This window comes from Leiobunum rupestre, chromosome 4 (genome assembly GCF_980474605.1).
Source record: "Leiobunum rupestre chromosome 4, qqLeiRupe1.1.hap1, whole genome shotgun sequence".
In the NCBI taxonomy this organism is placed as follows: domain Eukaryota; kingdom Metazoa; phylum Arthropoda; class Arachnida; order Opiliones; family Sclerosomatidae; genus Leiobunum; species Leiobunum rupestre.
The window spans coordinates 28,669,747-28,687,119 of NC_143387.1; the positions used below are offsets into that span (position 1 = coordinate 28,669,747).

Sequence of the window (17,373 nt, forward strand, 5' to 3'; positions counted from 1 at the left end):
AATTTGACGAAAAGACAATTTAATATACATGACGATATTTTGCCATGAAAATTTTATTAGGATTATGAATATTCATAAATATAACAGTAATAGTTGTAAACATTAATATTTAAAAATTTCTGTTTCAACAAAAAGACGCGAACCGCTAATGGTGTTTTATTCAACTAAAAAACCGTTCGATTAAGGCATATCCAACAACAATGTTACTCTCAAAATGTTTTATGACACGTTTAAAAAAAATCGAAAACGGGAGAGAAGATCGAACTTAAGCGAGACATTTTACCAATCATAATCCATATCTGTGATTGGTATATTTCGACATATTGTATTTACATTATTAGAATTATTCTGCACGAAAACAAAACAAATTCAATTTTTATAAGGCTTACTACTATGTGCAGCCGTAAAAATATTGTTAAACTTTGTATATAGCCAAAACTATCATTCTATCAATCAATAAGTTATTTATGTTCTTCCAATGGTAAAACACTAGATTGTAGAGAAACTGCATGTATATCACTATTTTTTCCACGTCCAGTTTCATGAGCCGTTTCGTTTCAAGACATACCAAGATCCAAATTCCAATATCGCCTGCGTTATGGATAAATATATCAATAAAAATTGAAATGATGCGTTTTTAAAAGTCAAATCATACTTGGACAATCTCAAATAGAAACATAACAAAGGTACTCATTCGGAATTCCATCAGGTCAATGAGTAGCCCTCCGATAATGGGCCCTAAAGAATTTCTGCGTACAAAAATAAATACGTGGAAGTTAGCTCGCGAGACCAAGAATTCATATTGGCTTCTAGGAGCAACACACGCAAGGAGAACTCAGCCCGTCAAAAGTCGTGGATTTTCTTGCGTACATTTATCGTTGGTTAAGACGCTTTAGCGCCTGCTGCCTTCGGAAGGGGAAAATTCGGAAATTGTCTCCCCCCCCCACGCCCGTAAACGCTCAGCGTAAAGGTTCGTTCAATGAAATTTGTACACAACCCTGCGTTAGCGTGTTTAAAGGCTAGCTGCGTTCTCCTGGTGTTTGTTGCTCCTAGGTGGCCTTCAGGAGCAGTGGCATAGCCAGAAATTCATCAAGGGGGGTCGAAGTATGTGAATATTAAGAGGAGGGTCGAGAAGGGGGTGGAAATTTAGTACAGTCTAAGGGGAGGTCTGGACCGGAAACCCCCCCCCCCTTGTCTACGCCACTGTTCAGGAGCTATTTCCCGCTGTTTCGTTTTAATCTTTAATAGAAAGTTATTTGGGAATTTTTTTTATTTTGGTTCAGCTTTCGCTTCCCTTTTAAATTTTGATACGTGATGTTTGTCTGGGAAAAGGGAAATATTTGGTTGTGTTAAAATATTTTCAGGATATGTTATATACTCACCCAGCTGTACTACACGTTATGTGAATCGCCGAAACCAGAGCCGACGTCGTGACGTCAGTCGGCATTCCTAATCTCCTAAATATTTAAAATATCAATTCAATCTGGATATATGTATAAAGGGATTGTAAATTGATTCAAGCGCACCTGGAGAGGTGACGTGAAAGTTAAAAATTGAAAAACCAAATGTTAATTATATATTTAGAGTTATATTAGAAGAAACCACCTATGGACTGTGCGAAGGATGATAAAATACGTGAGTAGATTAGTCCATAATTAAAAGGGATAATATAGCTAAATCCTCAAACAAATTTAAAGAAATTAAAAAACTTACTAATAACTCGTACCGTTAGGTCTTCGAGCAAACCAAAAGACGCGAATCTCGGATCAAATATATCTTAAAAACTAAATAAAATAGCCAGAAATTCCAACGGTAGACCGGTTTCGTTCTATTTGGAACTCATAGTCATCAGTACCGTGCGGGAAATCTGGTTGGCGACTATTATATCTAAAAGAGAAACTAAGCCTAAACATTAAAAATTTCAAAACGCGTTGCATAGCAACGGAAAGCCAAACCGTTGGAATGTCTGGCTATTTTATTTAGTTTTATGTAGTTTATTACTCGAAGATTTATTTGATCCGAGATTCGCGTCTTTTGGTTTGCTCAAAGACCTATTGGTACGAGTTATTAGTAAGTTTTTTAATTTCTTCAAATTTGTTTGAGGATTTAGCTATATTATCCCTTTTAATTATGGACTAATCTACTTTTTCGCGTATTTTATCATCATTTAGAGTTATAGCTAACCACCAAGTATAATATTTTAATGGGGACTTTAAGTGAACGTGAGGATTTTTCCGGAACTTAAGAGCGCTTCGACAGCACTGTCTCCGAAGAGCCGCGAAAACCTAGAGGGTGCTTAATCTCTCTCTATTAATTCGGGTACAGCGGGCCATTAATGAATAATGTGGGAGACCCGCTTCTTAATTAGCAGGAATCTAATTAGGGTGTTGTAGTCGTATGGAGCTCTTACCTGGCACTCTTGAGCATTAGTCCGAAGGGACAGATACTTTGCGCGGCCGCTCCGAGGCCGCAAAAGAGTAACGAAACCAACATCATCCACAGTTTCCTGAAAAACGCAACAAAAGACTTCAATTAGTTTGGATAAACTTCCAAGAAAGTTTGAATCATAATAGTCTTACATTTCAATGTTTAGCCACGGAAATGGTCCCAGAATGAAAAATCCCACCATAGCTAAAAGGCAGCCGATAATCATTAAAATGTACGCGTTAATCTGAATAATAACAATATTGGGTAAATTAGTTTTCAAGACTAGTTAGTTATTGGACGTACATTTTTATCCGATAAATATCCCCAAATGGGTGTTGTAACAGCAAATACCGCTCCGGTAGTCACGCTGACCAGTCCAATACGCGTAGCGCTTAAATTAAACTGAAATAAACCAAATTTAACAAAGAAAACGTGAGAAGTTTAAAGTCGCGAAACATTCCAGTCATTTTACAGCTGGTTTCAAGTTTAAATTAATTTAAATAACTTTTCAATTACATTTTAGTACTTTGAACAATCAAATAACCACTTTTATAAGCCAAGGATTTCATCCACTAAAGCCACGGTCACACTTCGTTTGAAACCAGTTTTCTCCCAATCTTACTCCACCAATCTTACTCTTAATTATTTTTAAACCGCGGATCACACGACAACCAAATAGTAAACTCTGACTGCGTTACTTCAATACTGTAGTATCATCCAATCACTTTTTTCTTCATCTAGTGTCCTGGTTTATCGCTAAATCTAGGAAACGTGTGCTGTATCCATCGTAACGTCTTGCAGTATCTTCTAGCAGAAATCAGCGCGTACGAATCGTTTAAGAACTAGTTAGTTAATGAGGTTTTCGCTTTCGTGTGATCGTGGCTTTAAGCCTCTAACTAACGTTGTAAGTGCAGTGGGCTTTCGGCATACAGTAAAATTGAGAATAATTTATTTATACTTCAATTCTCTGTACCATAATAAGCTCAGTCCTAACTAACTTAAATTGTTAAGTTTCTCGTGACGTTGTATTTCAGTGTGAGTATAGTTCTAGGTCATCTCACAATGGTATTTTGACTTATAGCATTTTGAAAATATTAGTTTTTTTGTAGTGTTCCTCGTAGTCGATTATCTTACATTTACCACTTAATTAGATTAATTAGAGTTTGACCACCAGATTTCATTAGGCTGGTTGCCATTAACATTTGGTGAAGATAACCTGAAAACCTGCCTCTCTAGGTCACTTACTTGTCTTAGATGAGGTTCCAGAATTCCCGTCAGAAACCCCAAGGTTGCACCCCCCGACGTAATACTGATGATGCATATGATCACCTCGAAGTCCAACAGAAAACCCATTATACCAATTTCACTGTTGTCCGCTTGGTTCTCTGAAAGGAATACGAGATATTTTGTCATGCCGGTGTAATATAAGTTATGATAACAATGCAATGTTTTACTCACCAACTTTAGGAAATACGATGCAATTTGAAGGTATCATCAACGTAATTAATCCTCCTAATACCAAAAATGGTAGCATGAAACCACCTGCCTGTTTATAGAAATATTTGTTCATGAACTACGTCACTGGGTGTGTGTATTGTAAAGTTCTTACATCGTAGAGAACCCCTCCAACGGCCGGTCCCACTGTAATGCCCAAACCAACGGCCATTTCTAAAATCCCCTGCGTGGTGGAAATTAAACTCTCAATGATTACCGTCGAAATTCAAAAGTGAATGTGCGCTTAGTGGTGCCGACAGGGATAGGCCGAGTAGTATATTTAAAAAGTCCCTCAAATTAAACAAACAATTTTAAATGTATTGCAATGAATATCATTTAGTTTTCGTTTTCAATATAAAAGAGCGCGATATTTTTATTTAAAAAAAATCCCTTTTAAAAATTTTAATTGGGAATCCTAGTTTTTGAGATTTTAGTCAGGATCAGGGATGGGAACTGAAAAAATCCTGAAAAAACCGGTTGGATCGTGGTCAGTTTAATAAAAGCGATAGAAAATAGCAGATTTTTGTTTTCTTCCAAAAAGAGATTATTTGAACTTCATAAAAGAATAATTATCCCCATCGGTGCAGGTTGAAGAATTTCTTTTTTTTTCTTTTTTTTTTCAAAACTCATTTTTAATTTCTACGGAAAGGTCTCCTAAGTGTCCAGACTACTAGTAGAAAAGCGCCTGGCGGCGCCACTGTGCGCGCTCACTTACGATAGCCGTAGAGACTTTTCCACTGACTAATAGACTTATAACCATATAACTGCAAACGTCAATTATACCCGAACCAAAGCCCTGCAAGATTCTTAGAAGAATAGAAACGGAAATGAATGTTGCTCCGGAAGGAAGCATCATTACGAGACTGAAATTTAAAAAGATTTCAATTACCAATTTTCCAAACATACTCTGGATTATTTTACACTACAATACGGTTCTGTAGTCAAAATACTTATTAATAAAAGTGACATAGAGAACAGAAGTCAGGGCTAGAGCCTATCGCCGCCGAGTCATTTACTTTTCGGCCCGTCACCGACGCCGCCGCCGTTAAATTTGTTTCCGCCGCCAAATTGTTTTTGAGTTTTCCTACGTAACTTTATTTTTTTTCTTTCAAAAACATTTTGTATTTTCTTTTTAGTTTTCAAAAGGGGGGGAATTTTTTCCCCTTCACGCCGCCGTCACCGAAAAAAATCAACGTCGCCGAGGGTTTTTGTTATTCACCAAACACCGCCGCCGACCGAAATTAAATCGGCCCTATGCTATAGTCAGGGTTATATTAGCTTGAATTCTCATTCAATACAATTTTTGTAGGAAGATTTTCAACATTCCAATTGGTGTATTTTGGTGTATTGGAGATTTAGTTTATTGAAAGATATATCTAGATTGTATTTATGTTCAAAATAATCTGCCCAGGGACAATATTTATTATACTAATGTAATTTTAGAGAAATTGCTAGTAAAAACAATATAGATTTTAAAATACTTATTCTATAGATACAGCCTATTCTACGAGGTCAGTTAGATTTGGTTTATTTTGGTTAAGTTAGTTTTGTTTACGGTCAACATAAATTTTCTCTGATTTTGTTAGGTTATGTTAGCTTGCATAAATAATAGGGTTATTATTTATCCAAGATGTTAGGTTTGGCAACAATTTGTTACGATAGTTTTGGTTAAGTGAGGTAATAGATTCCGAAGAAGTGGCAGTCCACAAATTCTCTAAAATGGTATTTGCCTTAGCTTGGCTAGGTTATGTTGAGTAATTACGTTTTAATATGGTAACGGTTGGTTATTCATGTTCGGATACGAACACATCCGATCATTTACACAATCTTTATGACCATTAATTTTACAGTTTAATATATTTTATAATACAGTATATTGACTATTTATCCTTAATTATTGTAAGTTATATGTGACAATCGATCATCTGAACCGTTCAAAATTCTATCCCAAAGTGGTTCGAAATATATTATATTAGAATTACTAGATGCAACAGCGTATTTAGGTCACTGAGATGGTAGACGTCGACGTGTTTACAGAAGCGAGCGAAATTATTGAGTATCTTAACACCTAATTAATGAATTTATAAGAAAATATCGTTAAATTTAGCTTTAATTAACGTTTGAGAGACGAGCTTAGGTGTTGGAAGTTATACTCGTGTATGTTCTCAGTATCCTAAATAAGGTCGGGCTAGATGTTAGTTTATTCGGATTCACGGGTGTTTCTGAATTTAAATTTAGATCTGAAGTTTATATACTTTGGATATTATTCGCGTCATCCGATTGTATGGAAATAGTTCATGCATATTCACGTGTACTATATCGTAAATGGCTTCAAAACCTTCTACAGGTTAAAAACTTTCTACGTTCACAATTGAATGTAGAAAAGAACAGCGCGCTGATAAAACTTCGTGAATACACCGCAATTCACAGGATTTTAAATACGCGGAAACGTAAATCGCTCACCTGAAGAGTAAAGTTCCCAACGCCAAAAGTACGACACCAGCTACTGTTAGATACTTGGGTGACACGTGCAGAACCTTCGAACAAACAGACATATCATATTGAACCTTGGATTTAATAGGGTGAAATAATACGTGAATGTAAACTGAGTGAAAACTTACCGCTTTGATACAGAACGGTGAAATAACTAGAGCGGCTAATTCGAAAATACCTATAATGACACCAAACGCCGCTCCAGTAGCGTTCTTTTTCTCGGCCTATACGTACAAAATAATATTATTCGCATCTTCAAACTCAATCACCACAATTCCTTTGAAATCCATGATCCGCGAGGGTTTCAGAAAGTGAATACATTTCGCTTGTTCTGGCATTTCGGATTATGGTAAAAAGAGTAACCCTATGACGTCATATTACTCCGATGTTGCCCAGTAAAAATGTTTTAGCTAATGGCTGCCTGCATAAATTCTGGATAAGTAGGCGATTTTATCAGCTTGCTCTCTTTACACCTCATTTTCAGCCGTACCTTGACGGAGAGTAATTTTCCACACCAGAACAAGCGAATACTTTAAATTAGCGCAAATGGTATACATTTTTTGTTCCAGAACAAGCTTAACAATGGTTTTCGATAAAATTTAGTAGCTTTCCAAGAACTGACTACGCAGTAGTAAGGTTAAGCAAAGGCATTTTAACGATAGCTATGAAATCACCAATGAGCTGTTAACAAATTACGTCACGCAAAGAAATCGAATTTTTTCAACACCACAATCTTCCTCAAAACTAAGAAACTGGAAAAACCCAATCCTCCTAAATTAAGTAACAAATACCCAACCCGCTTCATTGTTAGAGCACTGTAAACCTCAAAATTATTAAATTTCATTTAAAACTACGCTTATTTCTATACTGTTTTACCCTTAGACCATAATTGCTACTCTAAGTTAAAACAATTGATAATGTAGGTTGTATTAGAAAACTAAGATTTGTATCGTGAGTCCACCCCCACATCTACCATTTAGTCACACTTATATTCAAACTCCCTTTCCGCGTTATATAATTTGTGGACGACCTCTTACAAGTTAGATGGATGTTGGCATCAGCGGTTTGTGGTCAGAAAATTTACATACCGGTGCTTCAAGCAGAGCATAAAGCTCATATAGCCTACTTCACCGGTGGTCTCATCAGAATCCTACTCCAGCGTCCACAACCCGGACACGCGAAAAAACAGCCATGGGCAGTAGCACTATACTTCTGAGGTTCTCCCCCTCAACGCTAGCAATGGAGCGACCAGCTTCCACTTCGCGCACAGCGGTGGGATAGAGAGTGGATGCTCTAGCATCTCTAACAAACACCCTACGTACGGAGGTAGAAAGCCTAGCCCTTCAGAAAAGGTTCCTAAAGGGGAACGACGAGCACACTGCAACCCGGGTAACCCGGCACCGCTGGCACCAGATATCCCGCTGTGATTCCAAATAGCCGGGAAACAGGGTCACAGCGCCTCACACGGAGATCCGCTGCCCCACAGCAGGCTACCAGCTCCTTCGAGGTGGCACGGATGCCGGAACCTTCTCCGTTAGTCTGAGGCGGAATAGAACCATTTGATCACGGCTAACATCTCCCAGTGCGCCACCGCCTTTATAATGAGAGCCGGACATCGACTCCCCGGTAAAGCCACCAGTTATTGCACACTCTAACCCGTTAAGGGCCGGTATCGGAGGTTTGGGCCAAGCCCCGATAAATAATTCCCCTGTTAATGGAAATGACTAAACATGTTCGGAGAGAGAAGGATTCAAAACGTGGGCTGCGCGTGCTCTGATAATTTGTAACGGCTTCTCTGCCTCTCATCGGAAATGAGCTTAGGCCTCTGCAGTTTCCAAACGGAAAAAATTCAACACTTTTCCAGCTACATGCGTAGACGCTACGCCAATGGTGGGAAGTGACTAATAAATAAACACTGATGAAGACCTATAAATGATGGTTTTTCACTGCGATATATTATCAATTCGTTCTTTAGTTAACTAAGTCTAAAAAACTGTTAAAATATAGCTTTACAGCTTTTACTACAAACATTTTGGTTAAAAATTATAATTATTTGAACTGTAAAAAAAAGAAATTCTTATGTAATCGAACAAATAGTACAGTTTTCTACTCGTCAATCTGGCAGTGAAACATATTTCGCAAATTATTTTTCAAAGCCGTTCTACGTATGATTCATCCCATAAAATAGTTTATCGGGAATCGCGTGTTTAGTGTAGACGTTCCTCTTTTCGACGCGTAAAGTACTTAACGCATTCGTTCTTTCGACATCTGGGAGGCTATTCTGTAAATAAAATGACAAAAAAGTCATGATTCGTCCAAATGACAATGCGCGTGTGGAGAAGAGGCTGCTATCGAAATATCAAACCATCGATAGTATTGGTCATATTCAAAATCGTGGCGGTCTGTAAATTATTTTAATTAAATGCTTCGACATGCGGTCTATGGTGCCAATTTAAGTCTTGGGCACCAAAAATAAACAGTTATTTCTCGTCCACTTAAGCATTTAAATCATAATTTGACTCAAATACCGGATATAGCGTAACATATTGATACTACTTAAAATTGAACTTATATAATCGATAGTTTGATTTTTCGATATCCGCCCCTTCTCCAAGTTCTCCACACGAGCATGCCATTTTTGACGAATCATGATTTTTTGGGTAATTTTGTTACAGAATAGCCTTTCAAGTTTATTTTCATCGAGTAGAAATATTACGTAATTTTTTGCCCTTTTGCGTTCAATATGAATTTATTGTAACTTAATAATGAGTGTTAAACCGATACAAATCTGGATTGTCTGCAGAGTAAAAATATGAAAGACAGAAGTTTTATTAAAGAAAAGACGCTGTATTTGTCTAGCTGATGTTATAAACTAAATAAAGTTCAGGTTTTAATTTTTACCAGCTTTTTCGGTAATGTTTTAATTTTCTATTAAACTAAGAAATTATCCTAATAATAAAATGGTGGAATTTTTTTATCTCTTTTCTATTTTCATGATTTTTTTATAGCTTTATTTTGTTTTTGTTATATAGTGAGAGCGCATGGTTACAAAAAACACCCGAATTGTTCGGAATTGGTATACAGCTCTGAAAATTGGTATACACGCGCCTTGAACTATACTCTCGACTACCTAATTTTTATTTTTCAAAAACACATACTGGACAAACTTTTATAAGCAAAAAACCCGCGTGTTGCCGAGGACGCGCGTATCTTCGTTTAATTGTGTTTTTAAAATGTAAAATTCTACGATGCACCAAATCTCCACAACTTTAGAAATAAAAAATGGTAAATCGCGTGGTAAAGGTGGTAAAGTTATGAATTTTTTTATGGTGATACGTGTCACAATGCTACTTAAAACTTGATATCAAACCAGATCGAGATCTTTTTTTTACATGAAGTTTTTTACCATTTTTCTTTTTTCTCCATAGGGAAAAATGGTAAATCGCGTGTAGGTCGGGTGGTAAAGGTGGTAAAGTTATGGATTTTTTATGGTGATACGTGTCACGGTACTACTTAAAACCTGATATGGAACCACATCGAGATACTTTTCCATTGACGTTTTTTCTTAAATTTCTAGTTTTTTTCTACCTAATAAATAACAAAAACTTCAAATACAACTGAAATGTTCTACGTTTATTACATACTTCATGCAATGTGATTTGTTTTTAAATAAAAAAATTGTAATTATTATAAATAGATAATTAAAGAACATAAATATGGAAATATTGAAATATTTATTTTTCATTAATTAAGGAAAACCGCATTACTTGGACACATTGTACGGGTAAAACATAATGATAATTTTTCTTAATTATCACAATTTTGTTCACACTTGCACATAATGGTACATTTAAGGTTAGCCTTCGCGCTTTTGCAGGTTGGGCAGTTAAATGTTTTGCAGTTGCATTTAACTAGATATGATAAATTCGATGCTTCAGGCATAGTTGACCAAATTGCCTGCCATTTGTTTTCAGGGCTTAAAGACCAACCCCATTCTTTGGGATCAGCTAAGTCCGGTCTTGGAACAAAGTACTGCCCCCATGTAACGTCACCCTGAAGTAGTGTCCTCTTTGTGTGTTGCTCTAAAGCGTTTTGGGTTGGTGGAATATTTGCCATTGTTCTCTGTTTGTGGGCAAAAAGATGTTGGCGAGACTTGTATCCGGCTCCCACATTTAACCACTTTGTCTCAGAAGGGCACTGCAATATTTATTTCGTCTCTTTCTGCCAAAGTATACATAGTCACCAATCTATATTTTTAGTTTGATAACTCATTGCAGAGCGTACGTAATTATAAAACAGAAGTCGACAGTTTAAAAGCATCCAAAAAATACGAGTAGGTCTAACTGCAATTTTTGTCTAAATCGATCTCGCAACAGCCGTTTGAAAACCGCGGAATTAGGCTTAGTTGTGGTTGCCATGGAAATTCGATATAAAAAGATTAAATCTGAAGAAAGCAGGAAAATTTAAAATAAAATAAAAATAAATATCTCGATGTGGTTCCATATCAGGTTTTAAGTAGTACTGTGACACGTATCACCATAACAAATTTAATAACTTTTCCACCTTTACCACCCGAGCTATACACGCGATTTACCATTTTTCCCTATGGAGAAAAAAGAAAAATGGTAAAAAACGTCAAGTAAAAAAATATCTCGATGTGGTTCCATATCAGGTTTTAAGTAGTATTCTGACACGTACCACCATAAAAAAAATTCTTAACTTTACCACCTTTACCACCCGAGCTACACGCGATTTACCATTTTTTATTCCTAAAGTTCCGGCGAGGCGGTGCAACTTAGAGGAGGTCGTTTCAAAACACGCGTAAACGAAGATGCGCGCGTCCTCGGCAACAAGCGGGTTTTTTTGCTTATAAAATTTTATCTAGTAAGTTTTTTTTTAAATAAAAATGAGGTAGTCGAGAGTATAGTTCAATGCGTGTGTATATCAATTCCGAACTATTTATCACCACGCGCTCTCACTAATAGACTTAACCAACCCATATAAGAAAACAAAAAGAGAATAGGTCTTACCAAAGACGGGAAGAAGGGTGCCAAGACGTTAATGGCTGAGAAAGTGAAGAACTCGGTAATAGCCAGAGTGGCCACCAACAGAATGATCCGGCAGGTGACGGGTTCGGCCTCCTTTTCGGGTGGGGCGCCATTTTCAATCGGGCCCTTCTGGCTCTCGAGCGACCACAAATGATTCTGCTTGGCCCTCTTGAAGCTACTGGACGCTCCTAAGCCACCAAAAGCGGTTAATCGTACGATACTGTAGCGCGTTTTCGGTTTCCTTTCCATCGGATATTCTGCACGAAACGGCGAAACGGGCAAACGGATTGGAATCGGTTTTAAAAGCTCGACGCTTCGAAGTATATTCGCGCTTGTTGTTAATCGTCGGGCTGCTCCCGCGCGCGACAGTTAAATGATAATAAAAAGAGCGCGCGTAGGCTTACTCTACAATGCATTCCACTTGTTGATGTTTGGTACGGTAATCGGGTCAATGCGGCTAAAAGTCTGCGCTTTCAAAGGACGACTGACTTACGTTACCCTTAACCCAATCTCCGGTAACTATAATCACGTAACCCAAATTCGTCTGGGGCCTTGAAATAGTGTATGAAAAATAAACGCTCGCACTCGCGTACTATGGATACGGAACGCGTCAATATATAGCGTGACATCAGCCTAGGGTCAAGTTCGTATCGTGAATTCAGGGACATATACTCGCGACTCAGTTTTAATAGGTTTTTATCAACTATTTGCTTTCTTCCGCTTTCGGAAGATTCTCTCCAATAATCTCTTTGAGGGGAAACTCGTCATTCCCGAATAACTTCGTTAGAAAATGACTACCAGGCTAATTCGATGGGGATAAATACTTCAGGTCAGTTTGTTTTATAATGATGCATCATTATTTTGCAGAAGATAGCTATGGTTTTTTGTTCCCCAGATCTTTATATATATATATATATATATATATATATATATATATATATATATATATATATATATATATATATATATATATATATATATATACAGGGTGTCCACTAAAAATTGATACACTGCTAATAATGCTAAATCTGATTTTGCTAGGAATTTAATATATTGAGATGAGAGCACGTTGAATTTAGAGACTCGGTTTCAATTAGAAAAATGTGTGCCGTCACATTTTGGGTCTAAATGGATTAATACCGATGTGAATTCACTAATACGAAGTCGAAAAAATTAACATAAAATCACCAAGGTCATTAAGAAAAATTTCTAAAACCAGGTATGCAAAACAATTCAGTTTGGGTAATGATCATTTAAATTTAAAGACCACTCTATATAACAATACCCATTGGGGCCCTCAGGGCCCCGTAACTTTGAGCCCTTGATTTCTCAGTGATCACTGAGGCGACAAATATGAATTATACGTCCATTAATGGGGTATGAAAAACTCTCAGAGGCGTGATACCCGTTTGGGCCCTTGGAGGCCCGTAACTTTGAGGCCTTGATTTCTCAGCGAGCACTGAGGTGACAAATATGAATTATACGTCCATTAATGGGGTATGAAAAACTCTCAGAGGCGTGATACCCGTTTGGGACCTTGGAGACCCGTAACTTTGAGCGCTTGATTTCTCAGCGATCACTGAGGTGACAAATATTAATTATACGTCCATTAATGGGGTATGAAAAACTCTCAGAGGCGTGATACCCGTTTGGGACCTTGGAGACCCGTAACTTTGAGCGCTTGATTTCTCAGCGATCACTGAGGTGACAAATATTAATTATACGTCCATTAATGGGGTATGGAAAACTCTCAGAGGCGTGATACCCGTTTGGGCCCTTGGAGGCCCGTAACTTTGAGTCCTTGATTTCTCAGCGAGCACTGAGGTGACAAATATGAATTATACGTCCATTAATGGGGTATGAAAAACTCTCAGAGGCGTGATACCCGTTTGGGACCTTGGAGACCCGTAACTTTGAGCGCTTGATTTCTCAGCGATCACTGAGGTGACAAATATTAATTATACGTCCATTAATGGGGTATGGAAAACTCTCAGAGGCGTGATACCCGTTTGGGCCCTTGGAGGCCCGTAACTTTGGGTCCTTGATTTCTCAGTGACCGCTAAGACCACATATGTAAACAATACGTCGATTAATGAGGTATTAAATTTCCTCTTGATGACGATGCTCATTGGGGCTCTTGTGGACCCATAAATTTGGAACTAATATTACGGCTGCGCCAACTTGTTACTTTTAAAAGCGTCAAAATCTCTGTGCGATATTTCTGTGGCAGTCAAAATTCAAGGACTCAGTAGCGGATAAAGGTGACAAGAGATAATTTTATTACCCGTTTTGCTTTCCAGCGATAAATACGATCCAAGATGCAGTGGCGGACTGGGTCTAATATTTTGGGCTGCCAGAAGACAAAGGGCCCCAGCTTTAACAACTATAACTCTATCATGTTTGAGGGGCCCACTTCATGAACGGTCTGTGGGGCCCACCTGCCATCGGGCAGGTTCTCTCTATGGCCAGTCCGCCACTGCCCAGATGCGTTCAAGACTTAAATTTTAAAATAATTACCGTCATTATCGAATCGAATGTTTGTAATTCTAGTCCTCAATATACTATTTATAGGGCCCTTAAATATTTGGCAAAAATGGGCTCAATAAATCGTGAAAATGAGAATTGGGATAATAGAAAGTATCATACTTATGCCTCTATTTAGAATTTAAATCTAAATTGGCTCTTGTGTGAAAGGAATATTCTAATCCCATGGTTATACAAAATTAGAGTTGTAAAAAAAAATTCCGAAAAAAAAAAGGGTTTTCATTCCATGATTAGCCTAATATTGTTCGCAAATTGAAATTTCCCGGCATTTTCAGGTCATTTTTTCGATTCCAAATGTAAAACTAAACCTCTAGACTAGTCTAGAATTAAAACCCTTAAAAATTAATATATGTTTCAATTTTTTTTCCTATTTGCGGAAAACCTTTCGCAATTAATTCCGGAAAATGAGCGATTCTATAAAAAATGCCACACGTTCTTACGAATTTTACATTTTTGCAGTTTCTGGCGGAATTAGTTCGGCGGTTCTATGACAAAACCTAGTAAACGCCATTTTCTATATTCGAGATACTGTAGCCATATATTTTTTATTTTCATTTACCTTTTTTGGTAGCGTAAATGATGCTTACTGTTAAAATTTCATCGACCATTTTTGGGATACTAAAATTTCTTTAGTAGGTCTACTAACTCGATTTTTTTTAATGTCATTTGGAAGGTTTTGCCTTAAGACACTTGGGTGGTATTGACGACCAATTAAAGGTTATTTCTAAAATATAACCGGCGCTATTATTCTTACTATTCGTAATTAAAGTCTACGAATAAATGTTTCGCTACCGATAGTTGGTTTGAAAAATAACACTTTCTTATTGAGACCTTCACCGCTTAACAGGCGTAACGTCTTCTAATTGGCATTCTATTTCGAGTATTTTCTCAAAATAATAGAAACAAATTAAGTTTATTTTGCCCAGAAAAGGAACGTACCGTGGATTAAGACTTTCCTCGACGATGTTCCAACACTCTTTCGACGATTTGGAGAGCGAAACGGTATAGGTGTATACTGTAATCAAGCTGTTCAGGTTTTCGTCATACCATTTTTATACCGAATCCAGCAAATAAAAATAGCGTTATAATTTGACGTATGATGTACCCGATACCGTATTCTACGTTAAAAGCTGGAAAAACGAAACAGCGATGAGGATAGAAGCAAAAACAAATACTAGGCCTAATCGGAATTTTTGCATCGACGCTCGCCGTCGCGATGATTTTGTCCTTTTAAAAACCAGCCTTAACTGTTTAATTGTTAGGTAAAGTGATACGTCAATTAATAGGTCATTAGATGCTCAGAAGGTGGTCATTAGCCTATTTTGGTAATTTGGAAGATTAAATTCCTTGAAATCGATTAAATTCAGTTAGCTTTGATTGAAAATTATACTTTTGATTAGGCCTTGGACTCTTCTAATAATAATATTAATAATAATAATAATCAGCTAGGCTAATACCCAAGGCACCAACTTAGGCCCTATGCAGTCATCTAGCGACTTTTAATGCCTGTAATTCAGGTGGCCGGGTTACAGGAGGGTGGTGGCAAGCCCTTCGTGCCACGCCAGCCAACCGCTCCAAACACTCACTATTACCGTTAACCCATAGTTGCCTAAAAAATAATTTAGTATAAGGTTTTTAGCCCTACAATCAGCTTACCGACTATTGTGATAGGGATATAAAGTAAAATAATACATTAATTTAGAGGACATCGAGCTATCGCTGTCGCCGTATTAATTTAAGCACTTGTTGGTGACCTCGATTTTCCCAATTACTGACTTTTTCTATATTCTTATTCAAATGTTCGTAACATATTGTTTATAGACTATGATGTTTTTAAAGAAGTAACTACTTTAATGAATAACGTGCTGTAAATTAAGTCAGATTTTTTCAAAAGGTTTTTCTACCCAAACTTGAAATTTGCGATTAAAATTATAAGATCTTTTAACGATCTATAAGAATATGCCATTATTATAAGAACAGGAATTAAAACAAAAAACATTAATTCTTATTCTAAATTGGATATTTCCAACCAATATGGTTGTTTACAACGTTCACCGATATACGAACAGCTGCCTTCAATTTTGTTTCAATGTTATTGAGTTAAAATAAATAATTCGTCTGGTGGAATTAAAATGATTCTTTATTAAATACTTATAAGAAAAATAACGTATGCCTATACTATGATTACGCAAAGAAGCGCTTATAGGAGATTACCACTAAAAATTAAGGTGTATTTTTCGCTAGTGTTTTTAGATTTATATGGAATATTAACGGGAATAGTTAACCCAAGTGCGAAACTAGCAAAGTTATTTTTCAACTTAAAATACTAGTGGCGAAATAGGTTCTTTGAAGGCCTTAAGTGAAATTTTGTTATAAGGCTCTATATGTTAAGGTTTTTATTGAGTAATCCACCACTGCTTTTAAGAGCTATTGTAAAAGACATTTGAAACAATGGGAAAGCTGAAATGTGAGTATACCCACTTTTCGTGAAAATTCAATTTCCTTTTAAAGTGAGATTCAAATGTATCTACAACGATTAACATCTCATACACATCTTTTTGTTGCAACGGTTACGCTCGATCGTTATAAATTGAAACTGCAGCGAACAAGAGACCAGAGCTCGGAATGAGATTCAGCAGGTGCGCGCTGTACGTGTACGTGTACGAGTATTGTTAGTCTCTTGTTGTAAATAAGATGGTGGAAAGAACAACTTACAAGGATGAAGTCCCTTTTCACGCTGGCTAGTAGCGGGGAAAATACCTAGGAAGCGCGAAAATTGAGGTGTCTCCATGAAGTTTCGAAGTGTTGATATAAAAAAAGGGCTCAGTTCAATGTTTTACTCGAATTTTTGCTAGGCGCTTCCATGTTTTTAGTTTAGCCTCTTTTAACACTCATTTTCCACTTCCAACAGGAGACAACGGAGCTAAAGTACACTTTCTTAGGGTCGACAATAATATGTAACATAATGGAGATTGAACTCCTTGAGCCGTTACGTTTTTGATCGTACTAGTGACGTAATAGCGACTATTGGTTAATTACTTAATCGGCGTCATTTCCTTCGAATCGACACTAACTTCTAAAACGGGCCAACACTTCCGTTTCGACGCTACGTGGTCTTATAAACTTCAAGGTGACGTCTTTCGAAGGGAGAATCCGATGGCGAGGAAACCTTCGCCTTGAAAGTGTTTAAGCAATTCAAATTACCTGAAATAGTGGCATTACCTTGCGGAATCCGTTCGTACGTTATGTCTCTACAAAAGATTGTCATCAAAGCGACCGCAAATATATAACACGTTCCCTCTCGATTGTCGCGCGCGTTTATTGCTGTACGCAACAGCGTCTTTGATATATCAGCGAAAGACTCTCC

General features: G+C 37.1%; 1 protein-coding gene across 2 annotated transcripts; it reads right to left on the minus strand.

Moving 5' to 3' along the window:
• Positions 1 to 31: 31 nt before the first annotated feature.
• On the minus strand, positions 32 to 17,373 carry LOC149947395 (MFS-type transporter SLC18B1-like). 2 transcript variants are annotated; one of them, XM_090172441.1, is made up of 14 exons: positions 17,229 to 17,373; positions 11,445 to 11,650; positions 6,543 to 6,638; positions 6,385 to 6,458; positions 4,637 to 4,784; positions 4,037 to 4,105; positions 3,886 to 3,973; positions 3,673 to 3,812; positions 2,731 to 2,829; positions 2,580 to 2,671; positions 2,411 to 2,506; positions 1,383 to 1,457; positions 656 to 749; positions 32 to 591 (listed from the first exon to the last, which is right to left on the minus strand). In XM_090172441.1, the coding sequence occupies exons 1-14, from the start codon at positions 17,272 to 17,274 to the stop codon at positions 541 to 543; spliced, it is 1,374 nt and encodes a 457-aa protein (XP_090028567.1). In that variant the 5' UTR covers positions 17,275 to 17,373; the 3' UTR covers positions 32 to 540. The 2 variants fall into 2 exon arrangements, with proteins under 2 accessions (XP_090028567.1, XP_090028566.1); XM_090172440.1 differs by having other exon boundaries at positions 17,211 to 17,373.

Excerpts from the sequence above, each read along its gene's own strand:
- LOC149947395 (XM_090172440.1), bottom strand. The coding sequence starts at position 17,274 with ATGACAATCTTTTGTAGAGACATAACGTACGAACGGATTCCGCAAGGT. Across the intron at positions 6,459-6,542 it reads CACCGTTCTGTATCAAAGCG|GTTCTGCACGTGTCACCCAA; the intron begins GTAAGTTTTCAC and ends GTTTGTTCGAAG. Across the intron at positions 750-1,382 it reads ATAACGTGTAGTACAGCTGG|AAATTCTTTAGGGCCCATTA; the intron begins GTGAGTATATAA and ends TTTTGTACGCAG.